This window comes from Asterias rubens, chromosome 9, assembly GCF_902459465.1.
Source record: "Asterias rubens chromosome 9, eAstRub1.3, whole genome shotgun sequence".
NCBI classification, from domain to species: Eukaryota; Metazoa; Echinodermata; class Asteroidea; order Forcipulatida; family Asteriidae; genus Asterias; species Asterias rubens.
The window spans coordinates 18,702,117-18,730,094 of record NC_047070.1 but is presented as its reverse complement, the minus strand read 5'-3'; the positions used below and the strand labels follow the sequence as shown (position 1 = coordinate 18,730,094).

Below are 27,978 nucleotides of genomic sequence, written 5' to 3'. Positions count from 1 at the left end.
ATATACCAACTGTGAAGGCTAGTCTTTGACAATTACCAATAGTGTCCACTGCCTTTAAAAGAAACGCATGTGGGTGTTCACACAGTGTACCATACCAGACTATACATCCCGGGTGCAATTTTTTTTTCAGTACATAACAAATGCCGCTGTCGTAGTGCTTTTCAATAAGGAAATATTTTTTTATAAATCGATTCAAAAAAGGGAACCCTTAAAAAAAACATCAGGACAATTTTGGAAGATGGACAATTTGACGTACAGAAAAACTTGCATCCTGGGTTGTGTTAGGCCGTGTGCGAATCAGCGGCTCTGGCTAAGGAGCTATGGCTGATTCGACCATGTGTTGATGTATAGGAACTACTCAGCAACAGTCGTAGCCGATAGCCTTAGCCGACAATTTGCAACGGCCCTGCATTTGGACCCCTGCATTTGGACCAATCTGTATCGAAATTATCACAGTGATATTTCTGACCTTTTCAAACGAATAGCGCCCTCATAAGTTTAGGAAAATATATTCTAATCTTTATGGATAGTTCATAAACATTATGAATAATAATACGACTGGGAAAGAACAAAACAGCTTCAATCCATATTTACAATAAAAATATAGAATTAGGAGTCTGACAGATTAGAGTTTATAATTGTAAGTCTCAAGGCGAAACATTATCATCTTCACCAAGTTTTGCTCCCTACTATAAACCCAGTAATTTCATCGGGCAGACCAATGCTCGCAATGTCCAATAGAGTGATAAGCGGATTTACACACACTAGTAAGGCTTGCGAGATCAAAGGTACTTCTGGCAGCTTCTAAAGGCCGTTTTGGGGCGTTCTCTCCTCGCGCCTCGAAGTGTGGCGTCAAACGTTCGGACTTCAGCTAGAAATTGTAAAATGCTTTCAAATGAGGGCGCGCTTTACAATTGGAAGCTGAGCAACGTTTACGTTTGGTTGTGTGATGAACACTCTTGGAACATTGATAATGACACGTTCATCATCTCAAAACATAACAGTTTCAACATTCAGAAATTGCTTAAAATAATAAAATTATTTCTACCCTAGAGTTGTTACAAATAACTCAAAGAAGTGCTTATTATTGGTTAAAAATGTATAATGATATTTGTAAAATATTTAGATGTTCTCACGTAAGAGTTATGGTTATATTATTATTTTTTTTAATTTAATTTTTGGTGAAAGCTCTGGTTTTATTTAAAAATATTTATTTCGCCCCTTAAAAGCCAATAAAACGTGACTTTCTAAAAAAAATTAAAAAAAATAAATTTAAAAACGTTTCGAAAACCTTTTATATAATTATCTAAATAACATTTTCGAAATACCATAATAGACAAAATGTCCATCGATGAAAAGTACATTTAATGTTCAAAACTAGCAAATTCTAGTCGTGTGAACGCTATCACTGTTAAATAATAACCAAGGACCCTTGCTATATTTAACAGAGGTCCATACCTCCTCCAAAAATTAGCAACCTACGGAAAGATATGGAGCCTGTGAAACGATTACAGTGCCATAACTTAAATTATGCTTACCAGAATACGGTTACCAGCTAAACAACCATGTCACATGTACAATTTATGACTGGTATCTTGCTCATGTCTGCTAAGCAGACAATTATTAAGCAATATTTTTCTTCTTTAAGCAGCTGCTCGATGCATTTGGGCCCATGTGATAATTGACTTGGAATACAAAAGTTTTTTAAAAACCAACTTGTGCAGCGACGCGAGACATCAGTTTCACAACTTTCGCCTGCACAAGAGCAAGGCACATAGACATGACAGATAGACCACATACTGTATAGATCATACATCCGAAGAATGATGTTATATCATTGTAGTGTTTGACGGGCACAAAATCACCGAAACCGATCGTCGTTAAAGTCACAAAAGTGAAGTAAAGAGCGTCACCGTAATCCCAGTTTTCAACCTCGGCGATCATGAGCGCTCCCACTAAGGTATACACGATCAAAATCCCCACGACAACAAACACGGGGACGTGGCTCTGCATGTTCTGGTTGTTGTCATCATCTTCTGATTCGCTGGTCTCCCCCGTTTCATGGTTGGTTCCTGACACCCCATTTGCAGTCTTAGTATCTTGGATGGGACTATCTTGAGTGAACCCTAAGTTCTGGCAGCCGATATTGCTGCTCATTCTGTCAGATATTTCCTCATCGATTGAGTTCCTCCTAGAACACGGGAGGCTGCCTCTAACTGGCTCCGACGAGTCCGTGAACATACCAAGAGACATCCGTAAATCCTTTAAATTCCCCTCTTCGTTCAACGCCGACCGGGACGGTCGGTCTCGTTGGGGTGGCTCCACGCCGTCAACCGCCGGGGCTTTCTCGATGTCCGCTTTCTCGATGTCCGCTTCGGTCGTCTGCTGCGAGGTCTTCGCTCTTCGGCATCGGCATTTGGCTACGATGAAGATGACGATGCGAGCGAGGAGGCCACCGATGTCTGCAAGGAAGGTGAGGGTCAGAGGGATCCCTACCAGGGAGTAGACGACAATGACGGCACGGCCTGCTGGAGTAACTGGCACTGCGTCCCCGTAACCTGCAACAAAAGGACGACAATCATCAGTAAACCAAATAAAAGAATCATAATTGAAAAAAAAGTGAATGAATTGATGATTAATGTTAATTTTTGTACAGCAATTTAACCAATGTTATAGAACTTGTCACAATTTTTTAAAACGAACTTTCTTTGTAAAAAATAACAAACAAACAAAATCAATAAATGATCAAAATGGGAAAAGGTAACGAAAACAAAAACAGGGACTGAAAGAAAAAGACAAGATAAATAAATGATGTGAGGAAGAAAACAGTATATATAAAAACCAACAAAATCAAAATGAAAATTAAGACATCACCCTGCAAAACAAAATGGTTAGTTCGTCATAACAAAACAAATGTTAACTTTGACATTGTACTTGTCTTTGCTAACGCTTTCTGAGCAGAAGAGGGCGCTCTGTAATGTTTCAGGCTCCAATCTTTGGCAGGCAGTTGCCAAAGGGAAATAAGCTCTGTGTCCAAGTCGTAAATTTGATAGTAAATGTTTGCGTCAATATACACGAGTACACAAGTCGGGAACAGTGACGTCTATATTTTGGTTCGATGTCCATTTACATAGGGCACAGGTCCGAAACTTCACGGAGGCAACAGAGGTGATTGCCCCCTGGTCACTGCCTTGGTGCCCTTGAAATGCTCTAGTAAAAATGTACAGTTTCCTCATAGAATGCCCTTCAATCAATCAATCAATAAAACATTTATTTCCACATTCACATCACATGGAGGCATCATCCTAAAAGCCGAGGCTTGTGGCGGATGTGCCCGTTACAAGATTACAGAACAAAACAGGAATACAGCACTAAATAGACGAATAAATAAATACATACCACTACGGTAGATAACTACACAAAGGTTTAACCATGGTTAAACAATGTAAATATAACTATGAAGCAGAACATGTAAGTGAAGTAAACAAAGGGACAACAATTAAACAAACAATTCCTTCACCAAGGAGAACTGCCTTGGTGCCCTTGCCCTTTCAAAAACGTACAGGCATGCCGGCCAGTTTAAACACAAGTGCATTTCCAGAGGTCGAGTTGAAAATCCTGCTCCCCCCGGTAGAAATTCGAGCTCATTCACAACTGGTGTATCAATCACGGAAGTACTTGCTATGTACACGGAAATACGAGGAAGTTAAAGCCATTGGACCCTTTCGGTTCAGAAAAAAAAAAGTTCACAGATTTACAAATTACTTACAGGGTTTACAGAAGGCAATGGTGAAAGACTTCTCTTGAAATATTATTCCATGAAATGCTTTACTTTTTGAGAAAACAGCAAAACAATATAAATTCTCGTTAACGAGATTACGGATTTATTTTAAACACATGTCATGACACGGCGAAACGTGCAGAAACAAGAGTGGGTTTTTCCGTTGTTTTCTCCCGACTCCGATGACCGATTGAGCCTAAATTTTCACAGGTTTGTTATTTGATATAGAAGTTGTGGTACACAAAGTGTGGGCCTTGGACAACACTGTTTACCGAAAGGGTCCAATGGCTTTAACAAGGAAGTTATTTATGTTTTGTGTTTGTCAATAGCTCGTTGGCTAATATGACTTAACATTAATCTGTGCATGAGAAGATGACGCAGACAAAAACAACTTAACACTGAGATTTAAAATCATGCTGTAGCAACACTGAGGTTAAGGTTCTACTTCACCCCAATTGATCCGGATCCCTCAAGCACTACTTAAAGGAACACGTTGCTTTGGATCGGGCGAGTTGGTCAGTGAAAAGTGTTTGAAACCGTTTGTCATGAAATGCATTTGGTTGGAAAGATGTTTTAAAAGTAGAATATAATTATCCACACAAACTTGCCTCAAAATTGCATGATTTTCCTTTTACTTAACGAACTAACACGGTTGGCCATTTTGTGGAATTAAAAGAAACGGTTTCGAACAACGGTTTTCAAAGACCAACTCGGCCGATCCAAGGGAACGTGTTCCTTTAAGCAGCATCACCACTGGCTTCCAATGTTTCTGTGAAGACAATCAGAGTATACTGTTCGAAACGACGAGACCAAACCAAGTCGAGCCGAACGCTCCCTCTATGTGTCTAATTGGTTGTACCCGCAAGTTTACTATTACGTATAATTTATTCTTACTATTATAACCATGCAAAGCTTTAACATAACATATTGAGTAGGCCTTCAGGACAAATTAATCAATGGGCTTATAATATTGTCAGGATGCAAATTTGGGTCAAAATATAGAAATAAAAACAATACAGACTTTCAGCGTTGCAGGCGGGTTAGCAAAGTCAAAAGGGGTTTTTACTTGTACGCATTATGTACTAGAACATTGGAAGAGGGTGTTGAACCGACTGTCTGTGAGGGACTGGGGCAAATCTACGAATGAGCAAGTGTGTGTGATACAGATCTCTTCTCCAGTAATTCGTGTTGTGCTAACGAACGTTGCTAATCAAGACTAACCATATTCGTAGTCTCCACACATCCTTATATCCCGTGAGATTAAACCAAGGCCAAGCTTCATCAAAAAAGCAGAAAACCTAGTTTTTCATCCTGACGTTCAATGAAACCCAAGACTATTGTTTAGTATGACCTGGGCCCAATTTCATAGAGCTGCTTAGCATACAAATTTACTTAGCATGAAATTTCTTCCTTGATTAAAAACAGGATTACCAACCAAATTTCCACGTGATTTTCAGGATGAGCAAACAACAGCCGAGTACCAGTAACAAGCAATATGCAACAAATGGAAATTTGGTTGGTAATCCTATTTTTATCAAGGAAGAAATTTCATGCTAAGCAAATGTTTGTGCTTAGCAGCTCTATGAAATTTGGCCCTAGTCCCTCATCCCAGCAGTGAATTTTATTCTGTTTTGCCTCTCCCGTTGCATTTCAACGGCCCGTTCTGTTGTTGCTTTCTGCTCTATATCTAGCTTTGATCGGTATAAGTCAAAATCTATTTGAAGAGCCATACGGTTATGTGGTCCCACTTACTGCCCCGTCTGCTCAAGTCAATTTCTTCATTATTTCCCAGACGGGGATTGGGGGGGGGGGGATGGGAGGGGGGCGAACGCTAGCTTTGAAGATATACGCATAGACATTGTACCAGACGTTGCTGAGCAACGACCATAATGTCAAATATTGTAAGATAATTTCCAAACATGCTACGTGATAATTAAGCACTACAAGAAGGATATGGAATTTAGAACTGTTAGGGAATAAAATGTTTGAGGATTATTAATTTTAAAAGCGTGGCCTTTACAGCAAATGCAATCAAAACAAATTTATGGAAATAAGAACTAAAAAGGGCCCAATATCGGCCATAATTAAGTAATAGTAAATGAATGAATGAATAAGAAGAGGGCAAGAAGCCATTCGTCTGATGGGAGAATGATAAAAAAAAAACCATAGAAGATTAAGAAGTAATGACAGCCATTTTGCAAGTTGCTTGAAATTCTGCCTACATTTCGTTCATAAGACAAACCAGTCATGAGATTGTACACGGTTGTACCCACACATTTATTTCCCTCTGAATGCTTTATTTTCGATTTCTTAGATACCGAATCATGGATAATAAATTATGAAGCTTATTGCAGTAATTTACTTAAAGACACTGGACAATATTGGTAATTGTCAAAGACCAGTCTTCTCACTTGGTGTATCTCGACATATGCATAAAATAACAAACCTGTGAAAATTTGAGCTCAATGGTTGTCGAAGATGCGAGATAATAATGAAAGAAACAACACCCTGTCACACGAAGTTGTGTGCTTTCAGATGCTTGATTTCGAGACGTTAAATCTGAGGTCTCGAAATCAAATTCGCGGAAAATTACTTCGTTCTCGAAAACTACGTTACTTCGTTTCTCACAATGTTTTATACTATCAACCTCTCCCCATTACTCGTTACCAAGTAAGGTTCTATGCTAATAACTATTTTGAGTAATGACCCAAAGTATCCACTGCCTTTAAGGTTCAAGGTGCAATGTTCATGTGTTCAAGAATCATTCCTTGTGTAATGTCTTACACAAACGAAGATGTATAACGAAAATGGCAACATGACACCCCGGTATGAAACGAATTAGTGGTGGGTGGGGGGGGGGGGGTTCAACACGAGCGATCTATTTTTACACTACTTATTTCCTAGAAAACTAATTGCCATAAGCAGCAATCATGGGGCCCTTCATAAGCCTTCGTTATTTCTTCTTCCTGGGTGATTTAACGTAATTAACCTCATTGTGCATAAATTATGTAAGACTTGAAGAAGTTACCATGGCAACGGGAGCTACCGTTTGGCCAGTAATTTTTAGGAAAATTACATTTTGTGTTGTGTCACAAGAAATAATTAAAGTGGCTGATCTGGCATGGTTTGCATTATTTAGTCCAGGCTAATTTGTTTCTCTATATATCAATAGCTTAAATTATTCACTGTTTCACATAAAACATTCATGGGATAGTCACATTTTATTTTGCTTTTGTATTTGAAGGAGAAATGTGCATAATTCCTGATAGTAAATGTGAGCAAAGCAAAATGACGATGTGCTGCGACTGTTTAATGTTTAGAGTCTGTTTGAGGAAGCAGTTGCTAAGGGTCGGTAATGACCCAAACCAAATTGATCGGTTTCAATCTCAAATCGCATTAGATTTAATTTTATAACCGAAAACGTTCACCCAAGGGAAATAGCTCCATCTGAAACAGTCTGCTGTCCAAGCTAATGGTGAAATTAAGGTAAAACTTTAGGGGCGGGGTGTTTTGGCCAATCATTTTCCTTTGTATTGTCTTAAAGTAAGCAAATTAATACGTGTGCCCTGTCCAGCACTGTTGATGTGCAATTTAGTCATTCGGGCCTAATGCTTAGCGTTATCAGAGCTGTTGGGAGTATAGAACATCGTGAGAAACGGCTCCATCTGAAGTTACGTAGTTTTTTTTAGAAAGAGGAAATTATTAACTCAAATAATAAAAGTCTTCGGGATGTGCATCTGAAAGCAAAACAAATTTGTGCATTAAAGGTTTTTTTTTCTTCAACTATTCTCTTGCAACTCCGATGACAAGTTCAGCCCAAAATTTGTACAGGTTTGTTATGTATGCGTATGTTGGGGAATACACCAATAAAACCTTTCTTTGACAATTACCAAAGGTGTCCAGTGTCTTTAACGCTATCCATAGCGACAATGTGTCCTTTTCTGTTGGATTTCGATTGACGGATCGGGAAGGTAAGCGTTGTGGACAATGCTTCGTATTGCCTGAACCACACGAAATTAGTGGTTCAGACGAGAAATTTATTAAATGTTGCAAAGGCGGAAAGCGAAAAGGTGTACAGGCTGCATCCCATGCAAAATACAAACAGACTATCTATATATCACACTTTAAACAGTTTACAAATCTACGTTACGTCTGGGTGACTGTTGTCTGTATAGACAGGGTTTCAGACGAGAAATTGATTAAATGTTGCAAAAATTACAGCCAGGGAAACAAGGCATTCCACCATACAGCTGCACCCCACCCCATAACGGATGCGTTCGTTTAGCTTCCCTGGGTCGACCCCAGTGTGTGGCGGTTTTTTTCCAGGACGAACGTGGGTAAATATCTGCACACGTTCGTCCTGGAAAAAGAAAATGCCGCACACCGGGGTCGACCCGGGGAAGCTAATCGAACGCACCCAACAACTACAAACAGATTATTTATATTTCACACCAAACAAGTTACAAATCTACGTTACGTCTGACGTTTTTTTCAATAGAAACACATTCTACAGTTGACTACGAAGCCGGCTTTGTGCCGAGAATATTTTTTGCGCCTCTTTTTGTTTCCCTCAAAAATGTAGCCTTGTTCAAGCGCCAGCTTACCACACTACAGCCACACAGCAGGAATCAAGTTTTGCAACCTCGTACATCAACGAAGCTCACACTAAGTGTACGGAACAAGGCTTGGCGGGATCGATGGCAGCTCGGCTATAGAAAACGTAGATATATCAAGGCTTCTGCAAAGCCTGCATTCTTTTGAAATATATTTATGTTACAAATAGAACATGGGACATAGGCTTGAAACAATTGTCGTAGACCTGACAACAACAACAACATACTGGACCATCTTCATTCACCCTTTAAAGACAGTGGACACTATTGGTAATTACTCAAAATAATTATTAGCATAAAACCTTTCTTGGTGACGAGTAATGGGGAGAGGTTGATGGTATAAAACACTGTGAGAAACGGCTCCCTCTGAAGTGACGTAGTTTTCGAGAAAGAAGTTATTTTCCACGAATTTGATTTCGAGACCTCAGATTTAGAAATTGAGGTCTCGAAATCAACCATCTAAACGCACACAACTTCGTCTGACAAAGGGTGTTTGTTTTCTTTCATTATTATCTCGCAAGTTTGATAACCGATTGAGCTCAAATTTTCACATGTTGGTTATTTTATGCTTATGTTGAGATACACCAACTGTGGAGGCTAGTCTTTGAAAACAACCAATAGTGTCCACTGCCTTTAAATAATGCCCCATGAGGGATCGTCCATCATCCAAACACGAACATGGCAGCTGTATTTAATTAATTCCCACTTAAGCTCTGTGTTCAGATTGACTTGTTAAAAGTCCCTTTCGAGCTACTCCGGGTTAAAATATAACTACAGTCACAAGCTATAGCCCCTTGAACCCCCTCCACAATGACTCCACTCACACCGTTATGTACGCCTGGGCTCGATTTAACAAAGCAATAAAATGCATCGTTAGACAAATTTGTCAGTATTACCATAGTGATTTGTATTGTGACAATACACTTTACTAAGCAACCGGTATTAAAGGCAGTGGACACTATCGGTAATTAAAATTGTACTTAAAATAATTATAAGCATAAAACCTTTCTTGTTAACGATTAATGGGGAGAGGTTGATAGTATAAAACATTGTGAGCAACGGCTCCCTCTGAAGTAATGTAGTATTCGAGAATGAAGCAATTTTCCACGAATTTGATTTCGAGACCTCAGATTTAGAATTTGAGGTCTCGAAATCAACCATCTGAAAGCGCACAACTTCGTGTGGCAAGGGTGTTTTTTTTTCTTTCATTATTATCTCACAACTTCGACGACCGATTGAGCTTAAATTTTCACAGGTTTGTTATTTTATGCATATGTTGTTGAGATACACCAGTTGTGGAGGCTAGTCTTTGACAATTACCAATAGTGTCCACTGCCTTTAAGAAGTCGCCCCTAGTGGCTTCACGCGTATAATTCCATCCTGTCAGTTCTTTAAATCTAAAATAATTCAAACTTTTAAAGTTTTCGTGGAATAACCAAAAGGACAAAACCTTTAGTATAGTTTATTAAAGACTGCATCCTATTAAACACCACCTGAATAATGTATATCAAGGCCATGGGTAATTAAGAAGTGAAGTATGCATATCAAGATATTGATTGTTTTTGTCTGAATTAGACTTGATTCAAGTCCCAATCCCGTGCCATCCCCAGAAAACTACTGTTTTGTGATGCTCTGCATGCATGCATTCCCAAACCTGTTTCCCATTCTCATAACCACATTTTGACGGCGAGCGCGCACTATACTGTATACTACGGGTTGTTTGTAGTAAGTTGGCGTATTATGCTATAGGGGCGTCTCACACGGGAATGGGACTTGAATCAAGTCTACCTCTGAATGAGTTGAACTGGCTTGAAAGTACACGCTAACCCATGTGCTTAGTGTGTTTTCGCAGTATGAAGAGTCCGGGTGCCGTGTTCGGGTGCAGTTTGTACAAGTGTTTGTTATTGCACTCGAGAACGTAAAACCTCTTGAAATGTGTGACGATTCACCTTTAGAGTGAATGGTTGAACTAAAGAGTCCGATCGATTAGCTTCCCTGGGTCGACCCCAGTCTGCCCCCGGTACGTTCGAATAGCTTTGACGTCATTCCAGGGGCTCACCCGGGTCAGCCCAAAGTGCCTGCTTGTGAAGTGGGTCACTTTGGGGCTGCCCCCAGGTGCATGACGTCACCGCGAGAAGGTGAATGTTCGTTCGATTAGCTATTGTCAGGAGCTCACCCGAGTGAGCACTGCGGGGTCGACCCAGGGAAGCTATTCGAACCCACCTAAAGTGTAATCAGAGGAAACTTCTCATGAAGACAAGCAGAGTGAACTGATTGAAACGTCGAGACCACGACGGCTCTTTTCAGATACAATACTCATACAACAAAGATTTACAAATTGTTGTAGCTGCAAGTTAAACTTTTTTTTATAGTTTTATTTTATATATCCCATGTTTATCCTAACCATGCAAAGCCTCAAACAATACTTATACAAAAAGTGTAAACATTGCCTTATACAGCATTTATTTAGAGAGAGAGGGAATACCAATAAGTGGTTTGATGTGATACTATGTGAAAATTAACAGACACTAAAATATTTAAGGCACCTGGGCATGCATGGGAAAGGCAATGTTGACACATCTTGAAATGCCTTTGCCACGCCCCAACAGGCACCACGTATCCGCCCCATTCAAATATTATTTTCATGGTTTTGCAAATACGGCATTACCAATCAAACACAAAAAAAACAGAAATTGAAATTATACTTCAACCTTATCAAAGTGTACATGTTTAACCTGACGTGCGCTAGCCAGCCCTCTTAGTAACTACACTTGCCATCCATTTATTGAAAGAACCATGGAGACGTGTGAATTCGCTCTTTTATACGCCCTTATAAATTTTGATATGACAGTGGCTTTCGTTAAAGGCAGTGGACACTATTGGTAATTACTCAAAATTATTATTAGCATAAAACCTTTCTTGGTGACAAGTAAGGGGGAGAGATTGATGGTACAAAACATTGTGAGAAACGGCTCCCTCTGAAGTGCCATAGTTTTCGAGAAAGAAGTAATTTACCACGGATTTGATTTCGAGACCTCAGATTTACAACTTGAGGTCTCGAAATCAACCATCTAAGCGCACACAACTTTGTGTGACAATGTTTTTTTTTCTTCTTTCATTATTATCTCGCAAGTTCAATGACCGATTGAGCTCAAATTTTCACAGGTTTGTTATTTTATGCATATGTTGAGATACACCAACTGTGAAGGCTAGTCTTTGACGATTACCAATAGTGTCCTCTGCCTTTAAAAACCCACAAGTGAACAAATAAGTTAATTGGTGATCTATTCAATAAAGCCCAACAATTCAATAGACTTACCATCTTGTGTTTGTCAAGTCGCATAGGAAACCGTAAACTGATTTTGCTAAACATTAACATACAAATCAGACTGACATTAAAAGAGCAAAATGAAGCGGCGTTTATGTTTTTGTTGTCTTTAGTGTTTCGTCTGATAGACTCGGTTTGGGTGTATTTGTCGTGTGTGTCATTTTTCGTTCAGTGTTGGATCAATTTTAGTGTGTGAGCTTTGATTGGTGTATAACGCTCAGTCACACAAGTCTTGTTGTTTGTGTACAACATTAATGATTTGTTAATTTGACAAAACGTTTAGTTATAACTAAGGCATGTACTGTAATAGTTTGCAGATATCTCTAGTTTCCAAAGAGATATGCTGATTCTCCTGTAGACGAGCAGAGTATACTGCTCGAAACGTCGAGAAATGAAATTTAAATTGAAATGAAAATGAAATTTACAGGGACCCGTTTTACTGTAATTTGGCTGATAAGCTTGCTCATTTGCGCAGTACTTAGCAGCCTTGTATACTGGCACTATTGGTAATTGTCAAAGATCAGTCTTCTCACTTGGTGTATCTCAACATACACATAAAAAGACAAACCTGTGAAAATTTGAGCTCAATCGGTCGTCGAGATAATTTTGAAAGGAACGCGAAGTTGTGTGCTTTCAGATGCTTGATTTCAAGACCTCAAATTTTAAATCTGAGCTCTCGAAATCAAATTCGTGGAACATTACTTCTTTCTCGAATTCAGAGGGAGCCGTTTCTCACAATGTTTTATACCATCAATCTCTCCCCAATACTTGTCACCAAGAAAGGTTTTATGCTAGTAAGTACCAATAGTGTCCACTGCCTATAGTTCTAGAGAAGTGATTCCATTCGAATGGTTATATCAATATTTAAATTAATTAATTAGAATACTCACCAATTGTTGCAATAGTCGTTACACAGAACAAAACACTTCCAGTGAACGTCCAGTCCATAATACCTTCATAATCACACTGGCCAAGAGATTTCTCCGTCTCAAGATATGTCTCCCAAAGCTCAGTTAAATTTCCCGCCGTGGACTCCAAACCACTTGAGACGTTCCGGATTGCCTCACCGAGGACCCGTTCAAGAACCAAGTAGCCCTCCACTTCCTTTCTATACTCTGTGTAGGGACCTCCTTCCAGGAGAAGAAACAGACCCCCGCCGGCGAGGACGTAAACGATGTACACGGTAAAGAGAACGACATGGGGCCAGGAGACGTTCAGGCACCGGTTGAAAGCCGCCGAGATCCCGCTCGGCATCTTTTGGCGTTCATATGCAATTTAGCTCATTTACCTTTTAACGGCTATTCCTCCAGCACAACTATTTCTCCTACAACAGGATTAAAACTTTCGCACCTCAACATGTGGCTTGTAGTCCATGGTTATATACTGTTTCATTCAACACGATATTCATATCTCTTCACGTGTGAAAACACTCTGCACAACTTCAGTCGTAGCTCCCCGTAGATTAAATTAGTGTCAATATTATTGGGCACTGGTCATTGAGTAATTTCCTTTCTAAGAAAATATCTATTGGTGAATTACATAATCCTTGGAAAGTGGAGAGAACTGCTGGTACGATGCTACGGGGAGTCCATCCAGTAATTATGTCACGTAGGCCCCCGTGCTTGTGTAGTTAACATTTTAAGTCAAGTCATAATGATTGACAGAAATACCAACCACTGTTTTTAAAAATCTGCTGCTGTCAGTCGACAGTTGGAAGTGTGTAGACGGTTCCTGCCTGTGTATGCGTTACGTGAGGGAGGCAGGGTACACCGTGTTTGTATCGTAAGCATACGCACTCTTTGGACACTCTCTTCCGTGATTCTATACTGTTTGTAGTATTTTTTCCGACTGGCCAGGCATAGCGGCCTTGTGGGCGTCACAAAAGATTCACCAGAGCGTAGTGCGGATGTGTTCAACCATGTGTGTGACGTGAAGTTTTGATTTCAACTTCATAACAACCATCCTGCTTGGTCATCGCTGATTTCCCAGCTTGCAATCCTTTGTTAAATAATAAGTAGTTCTCTATGACGTATGCAACAAGGACAAACTTATCATTGTATTTTTGAAAGAGGCTCATCGGTTATTGTATATTGGCCTACGGTACAAACACCCAAACCCGGAACTCACACCCTCCTCGTTTTCTGAGGAACAATTTATTTCGGGAAGAGGTTACGTGCATGTTGTCATTCGGAAACCCCCTCATTAGTACCCCCCCGCCCCCGAATTCTTCCAAAATTATAGAAAGAGTGTTCAGACAGTGGAAAAGAACCTAGTTTTAGAGTTTGGCCTCCGAAGATACTCATCATCATAATTTAGCGGTCGCAACCGAGATTCCATGCACAACGTCACCCCAGAGGTGTTATTTCCTCATCATGTTTGGAAGGTCCACGATTTCAGCCTCCGTATCTCTACCGATCACATCGACGTAGTTGAGTGGTCGAGGTGCTCTATTAGGGCACGGCAGTCTCCAATATAACACGTCAGGAATGACCTGGTCTTTAACACGAAAGCAGTGACCTGCGAAGCGAACTCTGCGTTTGCCCCCAATACCCAAACCCCATTTTAAATCATTAAAAATTACCAGTATATGAGAGACGTTACTGTCAGTAACGCTTCTTTAATTCAAATTTTGGGGATAAAAACAATATTTTCCCATAACCACTTTTCTTCAAAGTGAAATACATGACTCTCAAAAATGCTTTAAACAATCGAAAGCGGCTGTTTTGCTAACCAAGTCAGTTTTCATTGCCTTAAACTGTAAGAGTGGAAACCATCGTACACCTTTCCTATAAAAATTGATCCTGTAAGTAATTCACAACTGGCTTTCATTTTTTGTTTGAAATAGTTTTAGACACGGACGCTTAAAACCAAAAACTATTGGGTCAGATTTGACCCGCATTCTGGGTCAAAGGAGAGGGGGAATGAATCATATCTGAGTCATTGTGACCCGGAATCTGTGTTAATCCATGGAGGATGATAAACGAAGTCAAAATGACGCAGAGTCACAATTTCCTAGTCAATATGAACAGGCGTGGACACCCGGAAGATGAGCCCGGTTCTAAATTTGACCCGGACTGAAGTTTGAATTGAATTAAATTTAAAATTCAGCTTTTTAATAAACGCCCTTCCTTAATCTTGCCATAGAGTTTGGTCCTTGATGTGAAGTCTATACACAAATCTTTTTGTGTGAGACTTTTCCCATGCAACAAGGAAGTGAATGAAAGATAAACACTTAAACATTCTGGGATGTCCCTTTCGGTGGCAGATTAAGCTCAGGAGCAAACAATTCACCCCTATCGGATTGCTACAGTGACAGCCACTGTTTGTAAGACTGCTTTCGTAGACCTAGAAACAAAAACCTACAAGTATATTATTTGTTGGCCAGGGTATGTCCAAATACGCTCAAGGGTCAGATCTGAATAGGACTCCGGGACCATTGGATGTTGTTCCATCCAGCAGTATGCCCCAGCAGCCTCAGTGTCACAATTACCAAAACACTCAAATTAACGCGGAATCCGAGTGTTAAATCCCATCCGTAACCACTATTCCGGGTCAGCCAGACCCGGAAATGAGTCAGGCTGACCAAAAAGTGGGTCGGGCTCATTGGGACCAAAAAACGGGTCAGTTTCTGACCCGCAATAGTCTGGTTTGAGATCAACTTGAAAACGGTTTCCATGGGGACCCTATGTCACAACGTGTGTGTGTTTACTTACATGTATGAATTTATCAATATTTGAAATAACATTTTGAGCGCGTCTGCATGAAGCCGATTTTGACAGTTGTACGGATTGTTGATGATAAAACTGTCAAAAATTTTTATATAAGGGGCTGCTTTAATCTAACATGCCAATATTTATTTTATACAGGAAGTCACAGATAATTATTATTATTAATATGAAATATGGAATATACTGGTATACACACAAGGCCGACGAATTTGTATATAAAGGGGAACTGTTCAAATTATTCGGGCTCATTTTAATAGATAACTTATACGGAGACCAAAGACGAAGCATCAAGAGCCAGGCGTAATGAAAGACCTCCACATGAAATCAGACCGGAGGCAACGAAGGCGATTGCGTCCATGCCCCCTGATCATTGCCTTAGTGCCCCTGAAAAATGCTCGAGTAGAAATTTGCAATTTCCTCATAGGGTGTCCTTTACCGAGGAGAAAATGCCTTGGTGCCCTTGCCCTTGCAATAAAGATTAGGCCTGTGGAATTTCTGAAGACTGGGGTTCTCCACCATAGAAGTTCCGTACATCGTATATGGGAGTTTGGTAAGTGCAGGTACAAAGGAAAGAACAAATGAATGCTCCATCACAATGATGCATTTTTTGATAATTTGGCACCGCAAACGTTTTCATCAAATTTACAGAAAATGATTAACAATTCATTTGAATAATTTATTCTCATTTATTGTATTCTTTGGCAGATATTATATCTGGCCCAATATTGTATGAACTCAAAACTCGCCACCTGTGGTTCTGCCATCACAGACAATGCCCTTGAATCGAAATGTCTATTGTGTTTATGTTAACCTGTGTCCAATCAATATTTATGTACAATTATATTCAATAGTATTACCAAGTGAACCTTGCATTGGCGACAAACGAATACAACAGATGCAAATAACGGGGCTGTTTGTGTACATGTGGAGAAGGAAATAATCAGTACAAGCCCAGTAGGCCTACCTGCCTCGAGTTTTAGCGAGTGATTATATATAATAATTTTCTAGTCCTTGAGACAATTCAACCCCTAAATGTACAAATACATACATACATACATAAATAAATAAATAAAAAATACACCATTTAATTGTCAGCAACGAATCCCACCCGAGTAACATGCCTGTGATTTTGTTTTCACATGACTCGGGGAAGTACTGATATGAGTATACAGTGCTAACAGTACACACATCGGTGTGTGGGTAAAACCAATAATTAATATTCTTTATCCCCGATGCAAATTTAACATCTATTACATCTAACATTGGTTGAATTGTACATGTAGAATGGTACCCCCCTCCCCCCCCCCCCAAAAAAAAAAAAACCTTTTCCTTATCTTGCCTGTCTACACTTAAAAACGTCTCTGAACAAAATGTTGTTATAATTTCCTTGTATTTCTTTTTCGACATTGGGGGGGGGGGGGGGGGCGCTGCTTTGATGAAATTGCAGCAGTAAATTTTAATTAAAAAAAAAGCTACACGTGCTTTTAACAACACCATTACCCTTTCTCAAGAATCTATAAAGTTATGATAAGCTTCGCGACCAAACTTTTTTAAACATCCTGATTTGTTAGTGGTTAAAGGTTTGCACCATCAGTGCATGAACACCAATTATTGTTGACTTTCAATGCATTCAATTCAATTTAATTCAATTCAATTCAATTCAAACCTACATTTATTTCCATACTTCATGAAACCTCACAAAGATTACTTTTAAGGAGTGATCATTAAACAATGCTATTCATCACAATTGTTTTGTTTTATTTTATTTTATTATATTTTATTTCCAAGCACTTAACACCAACAACTTACAGTTCACACCAGATAAGCACACAACAAACATTTGATACAAACACGAGCGAATTCCTTGAAGAAAAAAGTCCCTCACCGTCCAAGGAATAACTTATTTACAGAACTCTTCCAACCAAAATGTCGATGAAGAAATCAAAATCTCAGAGAACAAAATTCAAATTTCAATTTGGAATGCTGATTAACACAAATTAATACAAACTAATAACGCTGACCCCATAACCTATAAATGACCTCCCGACACACATTACGAATAAAGACAACAATAAGGTGTATTGTTGATAATCCAAAACATGACCACCATCTTTATTTCTTACAAACATTGCAAAAGGTATCAGGCAAACATAAAAAGCGAAATATTTGATTAATTGAAATTATATTAGTATTTATTTAAAATTTGAATGGTATAGCTGTGTAACAATGTCTAAATGATTTGATGCAATGACTCGTGACAACAGAGGGCGCCCAACTGTTCTCTGTTCGCTTGTGCTAGAAGATCGAGCTAAATATTTACTGAGCCACCATGCTGAATTGTGTTGAAACGAAACTTTTAATACATATTTGTTCAAAATCTTGTTCATGTGGGCTTGTTTTCGGTTTTTAGAAATTAACTTTTGCGTCAATTTTCGCAATGAGCTTTAGAATTTTAGGCAGCGTAAGGATGAAACACATTGACATCACCGAGAGAGTGGCCAGGATGTGAACCAGGCACGCAAAGAAAGACGGGACATCCGTGTGAAACCGAACGGGTACGATATCACCGAAGCCAATGGTAGTCACGGTGGTAATCGTGAAGAAAAGCCCCTCTTCGTAGCTCCATTTCTCAATCGTGGCGATAAAAACACTCGCCATGAAGAAAAATACCAGCCAAACGACCACGATCACGTAGATCGGGACGTTGCGCCGACCCCATGCCGTGTCCCGCCAGTAGTTCTCCCGTGTCTCACCATCGCCGTCTCGCTGCTGGTCATCACCGACTGGCTCCGATGTATTCTTATATATATTGGACTGTCGATAACTATTCATTATTTGTCTGCAGCGACACTTAGAAACCAAAGTGTCGAGTAGACGCGCTAGAAGGCTCCCCATGTCGATCAGGAATAGCAGAGTGAGCGGGATCCCTACAAGGGCGTAGAACACGGTAAGTGCTTTACCCAGTGTTGTCATGGGTACGTAGTCACCGTAACCTGGAAACCAAAGGAAATTGTAAACAACATTCATTACGTCTATCTATTTGTAGTCCCATCAAGTTCTACAAAAATATCTTCATCCAATGGAAGGGAGGGGGGGGGGGTCCTCAATGTTTAGTCAGAGAGTGTAATTATTATTTCCTTAAAAACTTTTTTTAGTTTGTGCATAGGTTACACCTTTTATGTGAATTGCCAAATAAATAATGTTTAACTCTGTAAAAACTTTTAAAATTTGAATGTTTTGAACCTTGTTGTTGTTTTTTTTTGTTCAGATTAAATGAACCATTAATAATTGAGTGAGGGGTGGACTCGCCTAACAGCAACTCCTCTCTTGGACTCGACCCAAGCAACTAAGGACCCCCTCAGACTCAAACACTGACTTGCCTTACAACAACCATAGAGTAAGGACAGACCCCTTACTCTATGCAACAACTAATGACCCCTCCCCCATCGGACTCGACACTGAGGAGTCCCTATGACAACTTTAAGGACTCGGCTCGTCCCCCTCCTGTGAAAACGCGGGGAAGAGCAAACCTAAATATTGAGTTCAATCTCAAAACTCCCTGGAAAGACTTCCGTATCCTGCAACCACCAATTTCACTCATTTTTACTAAAAGGAATATATCATTTTGAGTTAATAAAAAGGGCGACAGGATATGACTATTTTTCCGACTCTGTGATTTTAAATACAATTTATTACCAATATCTACCAATATCTGCATATTATGATTACTTCCTTCTAAAAAGTCATTGAAAATAAAAGCAGTTGAATATTCCAAAATGTACCGTTTCATAGTAATAAAATACAGCACATAGTTTTAAAGGCAACGAGTAATAGGGAGAGGTTGATAGTGTAAAAGAATGTGAGAAACGGCTCCCTCTAAAGTTATGTAGTTTTCGAGAAAGAAGTAATTTTCCATGAATTTGATTTTGAGACCTCATAATATGTAGAATTTGAGGTCTCGAATTCACGCATCTGAAAGCACACAACTTGTGCGACAAGGGTGATTTTCTTTCCCTTTTATCTCACAACTTTCACGACCAATTGAGCTCAAATTGGTCACAGGTTTGTTATTTTGTGCATATGTTGAGATACACCAAGTGGAAAGACTGGTTTTTGACAATAAACAATAGTGTCCATTGTCTTTAAGATGAGTAAATTTGACAGTCGTCGATGACGAAATAATCAAGAATCTAATAGACGGTTCATTGATATGATGTTTACTTTATACAGAGAAATCAACCTACCAATTGTAGTTATAGTTGTCAAGCAATACACAACACTCCTCATGTACGTCAACTCTGGTCCTGCTTCGATTTTCAAGTAATCAGAGTTTTGCTCCTCGGTCAACTTCATGAACAACTCCAACTTTTCCGAAAGTCCATGAACATCGTAGGACTCTATTGCCTCGGTGATCTTAACCTTCGCTTCCTCGTACTTCGCCTCCTCGGTCTGAAGAGCCGCCTGGATCGGGGCCTCCTGTGCCCGGTAGATAGCCAGGAAGACACCCCCACCACCGAGAAGGTAGACGAGGTAGACGGAGACGATAATGAGATGGGGCACAGAGGCGCGGAGACACCCACTGAGGGAGGTGGACCGGTTAGACGCTAGGCCGGAGTTCATGAATGATGAACGGTTGTAGCTGGGGGCACGGGTCTCTGTATCGTCCTCCAGTACGGAGTAACTCAGACCAGACCCCACTCCTTCGTCATCAGACATGATGTTAAACGACTCAGCGAAACACTCTTTAGTCGACACCCAAACACTAAGCAATCAAACCAAGTCAATGCCGGGCACCTTTCCCCAAACACTAGTTATAGATGTTAACACCTTTATCTGACGGTTAACTGGCGACTATTTCCAATAAAAAGACAGTTAAGATTCACCTGTGCATACCACCATACCACTGAATGAAGACCATACGTGCAAGGTGTGTGTACTTATGTACTTTCTTGATTCCAGCTCATTGAGTTTGTATAGCATACAGTGGAGTCTATTCAAACTTTACCGCACCTTTGAATACCGTGAATTGAAGGTCACCACACTAACTGATTTGCCGGTGAATGGTTGCGGTCTTATACAACAGTGGGTCGATAGTGGTTTCTCTTGTTATGTCATGGGGAACGGTTTACCGTTCACTGTGTAGGTTTTTAGAAAGTTTATTATTAATAAAACCACAGGGCGTAAAAACTATGAGACAGGCCCGACAAGAACAAATGTTTTCCATTGAGAATCTCAACCCATCGTAACCATTGAGGAAGGGAAGGAAATTCATTCCTCCATGGTACAACACAGGTCTATCTTGAGTTCACACAGCCAAAATCTTGAGGGAAATGTGTTTGTAATTTTGTAGAGATTCGAATCCTTGGTGTGCCAGCCTGCGCGGTCATGTGTGCATTTATGGTGTCCCTCTTGTTTTAAGATTTTAGAGCGGTTCTATAGCCTACTGGTGCCGTTTCCCACACAAGATTTGTATGTCTTCAAAGGGTACCAATTGTACAATAATTATTTCAGGAAAAACACGGATTTTGTTAAATGTCCCAGTTCCAGATCAGATAAAATGTATTTATTTAGTTTTACGTGAACTGGTGGCACAGTCAATGTCGCTGTTGTACCAACTCGTATACAAAGACAATCAAAACATAGGGTGTGTTCGGTTACCTTCCCTGGGTCGACCCCGGTCTCCCCCCGGTGCGTTCTAATTGCCAGGACGTCATTCCAAGGGCTCACCCGGGTCAGCCCCCAGTGCCCTGCTTGTGGAGTGGGTCACTTGGGGTGACCCGAGGTGCATGACGTCACCACGAGAGGGCGAGTGTTATCGTTCGCTTAGCTCTTGTCAGGTGCTCACTAACAGGAGCACTGCGGGGTCGACCCAGGGAAGCTAATCGAACGCGCCCAGTGAAAGATCACATGAACATCGGTCCATTAGGTTGGTAAGTTGTTGCTAATTCTATTTTCACATGAACATAAGTCGTCTTTATGAGACGGCAGGTCAATGAAGTATAACAAAAGCTCAGAGAGCACTCAGATATAAATGTCAAGGTACAATATTTATTCATAATGTCTGTTATCAAATTCATTATCAAATACAATGCGAGGTCATCGTACAAAGCACACACCACCCACAGAATCATAATCAACGTTTGCAACACTGACGCTGAATAAGTTTTATCTCGTATACACTGTTAGCGGCAGTGGACACTATTGGTAATTACTCAAAATAATTATTAGCATAAAACCTTACTTGGTAAAGAGTAATGGGGAGAGGTTAATGAGTGAGAAACGGCTCCCTCTGAAGTGACGTAGTTTTCGAGAAAGAAGTAATTTTCCACGGATTTGATTTCGAGACCTCAGATTTAGAACTTGAGGTCTCGAAATCAAGCATCTGAAAGCATACAACTTCGTGTGACAAATGTGTTTTTTTTCTTTAATTTAGTTATCTCGCAACTCCGACGACTAATAATTGAGCTAAAATTTCACATGTTTATTATTTTGTGCATATGTTGAGATACACTAATTGAGAAGTCTGGCCAATACCCTCACCCAAACCGTAAATATAGTACGTGAGGAACTTGTGCCTTTTACGATACAAGCACGGAACTTTGCACACAGTTAGAGTATAACAGGTGCAATATATTAAGCTTAAACCATTGAGATAAGTCCGTAGAAGAAGAACAAAATTGTTAGAATGACAATCAATTGCAGCCATTTTGAAAAATTATAAAAACATTGCTCGATTATCCCACTTACATTTTTTAAACGACAAATCTGTGACGACCATATACACACGAATAGTCAAGAATCTTTCTCATAGCATACGCCGTCTATAAGCTTAAACCATTTAGTCCTTAGAAAAGGAAAAAATGTAAGAATGACAATCAATGGCAGCCATTTTAAAAGTTAATAAAAATGCTTGGTTATCCCACTTACGTAATTTTTAAAGGACAAATCTTTGATGGCCCTATAGTCAAACATCTTTCTCATAATATACTTCGCTCACGGATATGTCTCGTTTCTCCCCGTTCAGTATATTAAATTAAATTTTAAGTTTGTTTGCCGCCACCTTGTGTCCGAAAGCCTCTCATTAAATGCTTGGATCAGTAAAAAGGAGATGGATGAACAAGCGATGTCCGATTTGAATTTAGTTAGTTACGAATACGGCTGAACAGTGGCATTCACAGTTAGTGCGTACACAATAGTAACCACAACATAAAAACTACAACACCACAAAAAAGAGATAAAAGGGGCATCTTTACGGACCCCTACAGGGACACTCATGAACGTGTAGAATAAAACTTGTAATAATACTGGTTACTCTCCCTCGAAATGATATTAAGTTCAGCGAAGGAACGAATTTTGTATAACTTCGAGTGAAGGGGAAAAATGTTGAAGTTTGAACATGTTTCATTGTGTTAGTGTCCCTTTGGGGTCCGGACCTCTTTTGGTAGTATATTTAAAGTTTTATAATCGTATATACATTTGTCATTTGGTAAAACAGTTTACATCTTAGAGTTCTTTAGTATCGTGACACTTGTTTCCCTAATAAGAAAGACACTTAACTATTATTGCTTCGTCCTTTGGACGTTAAGTCGTAGGCATCTTGTGATGTGTAAAAGAACCCATATTTATACACTTCCCGCCGAGAAAAAGGGTTTGCTTAGAGTGACTGCTATTCTGAATGCGGTGCAACACTTTGTAAACCATTATTAAGGTGCTCGTAATTCAACAACTTCAAAACCTGTCTTAAACTGCTTCTCTTTGTTCCCGTGCCTTGAGTATCTTGTTAAACAATGTGAACATAACATTAATACATTTAGAAGTGTGAATAAAATTTGAATAACGTCTGGTACAAAGACGTGATTGGCCACAAGTTCCCGCTTAAAGGCTGAACAACAGACTCGGGCCTGCTCAGACTACATCGGTATCGACAGATGTCACGGAAGTCATGGCAAGGCTTAACGCATACACAATTTTGACTGAGTGTGTATGACAAATTGGTACCAGGGTCTGCTCATCTGGAGGTTGCTGTACCAAAGCTTTCCCTAAACCAATTGAACATAGCATTTCTGTCTCTACAGTATGAGGTATTTATATTTAAGCGGCAACTTGCTAGTACCTGTCATTTTTTCAAATCTAACTAGCAAATGACTCATTACGATACAATACATACTACTATTAAATGAGGTAAAACCATACTACTATACCCTGCAGGATAATGGCAGACTTTTGGGACACTAGGTGCCAGCAGACTTACATTAATGTGCGCATGCTCAGAACCAAGCAAACAATGGAAATTTACATGGTAAGTCTGCTGCCACCTAGCGTTCTTCCAAAGTCCCTCAACAGTCCCGGGTGCGTTTTGGCGGTCTTAACCAATAACACTCATCAGTGACCGAAACAGTTATTGGTCATGGTTTCAGCCGCCAAAACGCACCCTAAATTTGCCCCTAATTTTAATTCATCTAAACAGTTTAGAGATTGAGCTTTGAGCTGATCCAGGAGCCAAACCTGACAATTTTCGGCAAGAGGAGAATTAGGCACATTGACATCACACAGAGACTCATCAGCATTTCAATCAGACACGCCACAAAGGAGTAAGTCTTCGTAGTCTGATTCACGGTAAAGAGTTCTCCCAATCCAATGGTCGTCATCGTCACAAAGGTGAAGAACAGCCCCCTCCCGTAGTTAGACCTCTCCGAGATAGTGATGAATAGCCCTGCGAGGAAGAAGTACACCAGCCAGATGACTGTGACCAGAAGGACCGGGACGTCACGCCGACCCCACTCCGTGTCCTGCCAGGAACCTCCCCGTGGTCCACCGTCTAGGTCCGGTTGGTTGCCGCTAGTCACCGGCTCTGAGGTACCCCGATAGATGCTGGACGGTCGGGAACTTTTCCCACGCCTGCAACACCACTTTGAGTACAAGGTGTCGACAAGACGTGCCAGGAGGTTCCCCATGTCTAGCAGGAAAAACATGGTGAGGGGGATACCCACTAGTGCGTACAGAGCGAGGGCCGCTTGCTCCTTCTTTAAGAATACCACGTATTCACTTGTACCTGAGAACGAGAGATAAATAAACACAATTATGAGAGGTGAATTCAATTTTGTTTTTATAATTGTCCTAATTTCAATTTTAGTTTTAATAAAAGGGTGTTATTATACACAAATAAGAAATCAGAATACATGGTACCGGGTACTCGGTTACCGGGTACTCGGTTACCGGGTACTCGGTTACCGTGTACTCGTAACCTAATGGCCCAAGCGCTCGTATACACAAGTACCACTCTGCCACCCTAGTACTCGGCAGTACTTGATACCTGACTGACAAATACTTGACGTTGAAGTTGAAGCTAACATGGACACTATCACTGTGATTTCTAACCTGTATTTACTACTGTATTCACAGACAAAAATGACCAACGCTAAACAAATAACACAGGAAAAATATGTCTTTATAGGGCCATTTAGTAACAGGTAAATTTACACAACAATTTAATAACGTTCTACAGGCCCGATACTTCACAAAGGCAACGAAAGGCGGTTGCCTCCGTGCCCCAAGGTCATAAAGGCCCGGTCACACATGCCCCGATAACGAGACCGAAACTGAGAACGATAAAAATGCACGCCCTCGATTGGTTGATGTGTTCCACGCAGAATACGCACACGCTCATTCAACCAATCGAGGGCGTGCATTTTTATCGTTCTCGATTTCATTCTCGTTATCGGGGCCGGGCCTTAACCCTCGAAATTTACAATTTCCTCATACATAGAGTTCCCTTCGGTGCCATTGGTCTTGTAAAAAGGAAACAGACAGGGATCGTTCTCTATACAAGAAGAGCCTATCAACTTACCAATGGTAGAAATGGTTGCTAAGCTGTACAAGACGCTCCTCATATAATTCAGTTCAGGTCCTCCCTTAAAGAGTGCATCCTCAGCAACACCAGCTTCAGCAAGGTGTGAGAACTTATCCCAAAGATCCGTCAAATTAACTCCCGTGCCATTCAACTGCTCATCAAGATGCCGTTTCATCCCTTCAAACGTGCCTACCAGGTGAACGATCTCATCGCGGATTACCCCCTCGTCTGCCTGTTGAATGGCTAAGAACATACCCCCACCACCGAAGATGTATGCGAGGTAGATGATGATGATAAGGAGGTGGGGCACCGTGGCGCGGAGGCACCCTTTGAGGGTGGTCCGGTTAGCTGCAGGGCCGGTGTTGATGAACGCTGAAGGGCGATAGCTGGGCTGGCTAGTCTCTGCATCTTCCTCTAGTACGGAGTAGGATAGACCAGAAGTCACCCCTTCGTCATGGTCTGCCATTGCTTGTCTGTAATGTCACCTTATAATATTCCCACCCAAGCTCTCTACATAAACTGTAGTGCGATGTAAACAGAGCAACAGCACTCAGCCATTTTTTTTTATATAGATCTACATCCAAGCAATATACTACAACACTAGCTATTTACATAACGCACGAACCTCGCCCCAGTTTAGCAGAATAATGGCGACCGTGACTGTCCGCCGTGTCTCGCTGGCAGAATCCCACGTCATAGTTTTGTTATTATAAAACGGCGGTGTGATACATTCACATGGGGAGAAAATATGGATATGTTTCCACTTCGATGATTAAACACATAAAGAGCGCCCGCAACGTAACACAATAGACGACCCGTGGATAGGGACCCAATTTCATAGAGCTAAATTTACGCAAATTAATAGATTAAAACTGCAACCAAATACCATGTAACATTAGTGACTTGTGTAATGCTCGTTTCCCATAAGAATTAAATTATTAAGCAATAATTTCTGCTTAAGCAGCTCTATGAAATAGGGCCCTGAGGCGAAACACCACAGAAACGAATTTTAAAAACATTCCTCGGTCAGTCAAACAGAAAAACGAAAATTTGGTTTCGAGACGTCAAAATTAGACTTTGATGTCCTGAAATCAAGCATCTAAAGGTACACAAAACTTCGTGTGACAAGGGTGTGTTTTCTTTCATTAACTCGCAACTTCGACGACGGATTAAGCTCAAATTTTCACAGGTTTGTTATTTTATGCATATGTTGAGATATACCAAAAGAGAAGACTGGTCTTTGACAGTTACCGATAGTGCACACTGTCTTTAAAGCCATTTGACCCTTTCGGTACAGAAACAAAAAAAGTTCACAGATTTACAAATAATTTACAGGGTTTACAGAAGGTAATGGTGAAAGACTTCTCTTGAAATATTAGTCCATGAAATGCTTCACTTTTTGAGAAAACGGTAAAACAATATAAATTCTCGTTAGCGAGAATTACGGATTTATTTTAAACACATGTCATGACACGGCGAAACGCGCGGACACAAGAGTGGGTTTTCCCGTTATTTTCTCCCGACTCCGATGACCGATTGAGCCTAAATTTTCACAGGTTTGTTGTTTTATATATAAGTTGTGATACACGAAGTGTGGGACTTGGACAATACTGTTTACCGAAAGTGTATAATGGCTTTAAGAGAGTATGCTAATTATAGTCTCTCTGCATAATTCCCAGTCAATGCCTTTGTTCCCTTTGTGTCTATTCTCCGTACAATCATTGATAAAACTCACCCGGAATTCACTATAGTATTTATTGACATAAAAAGACTGAATACTTAACATTTAATACATATCTATTTTGTGTATCATGCAACATCTGCACACTCTATGGGTGATACCCGACAAAAGGTTATTTAACATTCCTTGAATTCGCAGACAATGATATTGACATTTTTTCCAGTATGTGGGGGGTGGCTTCAGTGGGGCGAATACACAGTTTGAGGGGCTACATCATGTATCAAGGAATTATTCATTGTTTTATTAGCTACATGTTTCAAGTCTCGATCCTTGAACGTGCACGTTTTTAATAAGATACACATCTGAATCCAATCCAATTTATATAGTTGACATTGTGGTTTACTTCCACTAAAAGTAAATTATTTGTATACAAAAAAACACTAGAGTGAATCAAAGAAAAGGTTTGCAATCACGAATACCAAACAGTCGTTAAATAATCTATTTGTCGTTTATTGTGATTTTTTTCTTCAATCAGATTTGAAACAAAACATGATTTTAAAGTAGTCATTTTCTAATAGGAAGTACACCCCTCCCCCAATAAGCAGCCTTGTTCAAGGCTCTTAACGCAAGCACCGGCCCGCTCTGAGTTCACGAACTGCATACTATACCGCACGGTACAGTACTTGATACTGTGGGGTCGAAGCATGGCTTTTTGAGGTTTCGAACTCGGTTGCGGCTTCGTTTGTATGAGGTTCAAACAAACTTTACAAAAAATTAATGTAAAATGCTGCTACTTGTGTCGGTTGTTTCAACCACAAGAACACACGGTATAGGAGAAACATTTTAAAGGGAAGTTACATTTTCCATAACATTTTATTAGCATAAAGCATTATATTTACTACTACACTATTTACTACAATGTTGTTATGTATATTTCAAGCTAAGCTGGCCCCTCAAAGCGATAGTTCATCATCCCTATTCATCGGACCCTTGCATT

The 27,978-nt window shown here is 40.1% G+C and overlaps 3 protein-coding genes across 3 annotated transcripts; all 3 read right to left on the bottom strand.

Annotated features, from left to right (window-relative positions):
* Nucleotide 1: 1 nt before the first annotated feature.
* LOC117295101 (TWiK family of potassium channels protein 7-like) lies at nt 2–13,480 on the bottom strand. The gene is made up of 2 exons (XM_033777670.1): nt 12,613–13,480; nt 2–2,558 (listed from the first exon to the last, which is right to left on the bottom strand). The coding sequence occupies exons 1-2, from the start codon at nt 12,974–12,976 to the stop codon at nt 1,705–1,707; spliced, it is 1,218 nt and encodes a 405-aa protein (XP_033633561.1). The 5' UTR covers nt 12,977–13,480; the 3' UTR covers nt 2–1,704.
* A 3,707-nt stretch (nt 13,481–17,187) lies between these two features.
* LOC117294255 (TWiK family of potassium channels protein 7-like) lies at nt 17,188–20,476 on the bottom strand. Its single transcript, XM_033776612.1, has 2 exons — nt 19,695–20,476; nt 17,188–18,443 (listed from the first exon to the last, which is right to left on the bottom strand). The coding sequence occupies exons 1-2, from the start codon at nt 20,164–20,166 to the stop codon at nt 17,857–17,859; spliced, it is 1,059 nt and encodes a 352-aa protein (XP_033632503.1). The 5' UTR covers nt 20,167–20,476; the 3' UTR covers nt 17,188–17,856.
* A 1,416-nt stretch (nt 20,477–21,892) lies between these two features.
* Nucleotides 21,893–25,986, bottom strand: LOC117294952 (TWiK family of potassium channels protein 18-like). The gene is made up of 2 exons (XM_033777509.1): nt 25,298–25,986; nt 21,893–24,502 (listed from the first exon to the last, which is right to left on the bottom strand). The coding sequence occupies exons 1-2, from the start codon at nt 25,764–25,766 to the stop codon at nt 23,919–23,921; spliced, it is 1,053 nt and encodes a 350-aa protein (XP_033633400.1). The 5' UTR covers nt 25,767–25,986; the 3' UTR covers nt 21,893–23,918.
* Nucleotides 25,987–27,978: the final 1,992 nt, after the last annotated feature.

Coding starts and splice junctions, on each gene's coding strand:
- LOC117294255 (XM_033776612.1), bottom strand. CDS start 20,166: ATGTCTGATGACGAAGGAGTGGGGTCTGGTCTGAGTTACTCCGTACTG. Junction 18,444..19,694: donor GACAACTATAACTACAATTG/GTAGGTTGATTT, acceptor TTTGGTTTCCAG/GTTACGGTGACTACGTACCC.
- LOC117294952 (XM_033777509.1), bottom strand. CDS start 25,766: ATGGCAGACCATGACGAAGGGGTGACTTCTGGTCTATCCTACTCCGTA. Junction 24,503..25,297: donor AGCAACCATTTCTACCATTG/GTAAGTTGATAG, acceptor TCTCGTTCTCAG/GTACAAGTGAATACGTGGTA.
- LOC117295101 (XM_033777670.1), bottom strand. CDS start 12,976: ATGCCGAGCGGGATCTCGGCGGCTTTCAACCGGTGCCTGAACGTCTCC. Junction 2,559..12,612: donor AACGACTATTGCAACAATTG/GTGAGTATTCTA, acceptor CTTTTGTTGCAG/GTTACGGGGACGCAGTGCCA.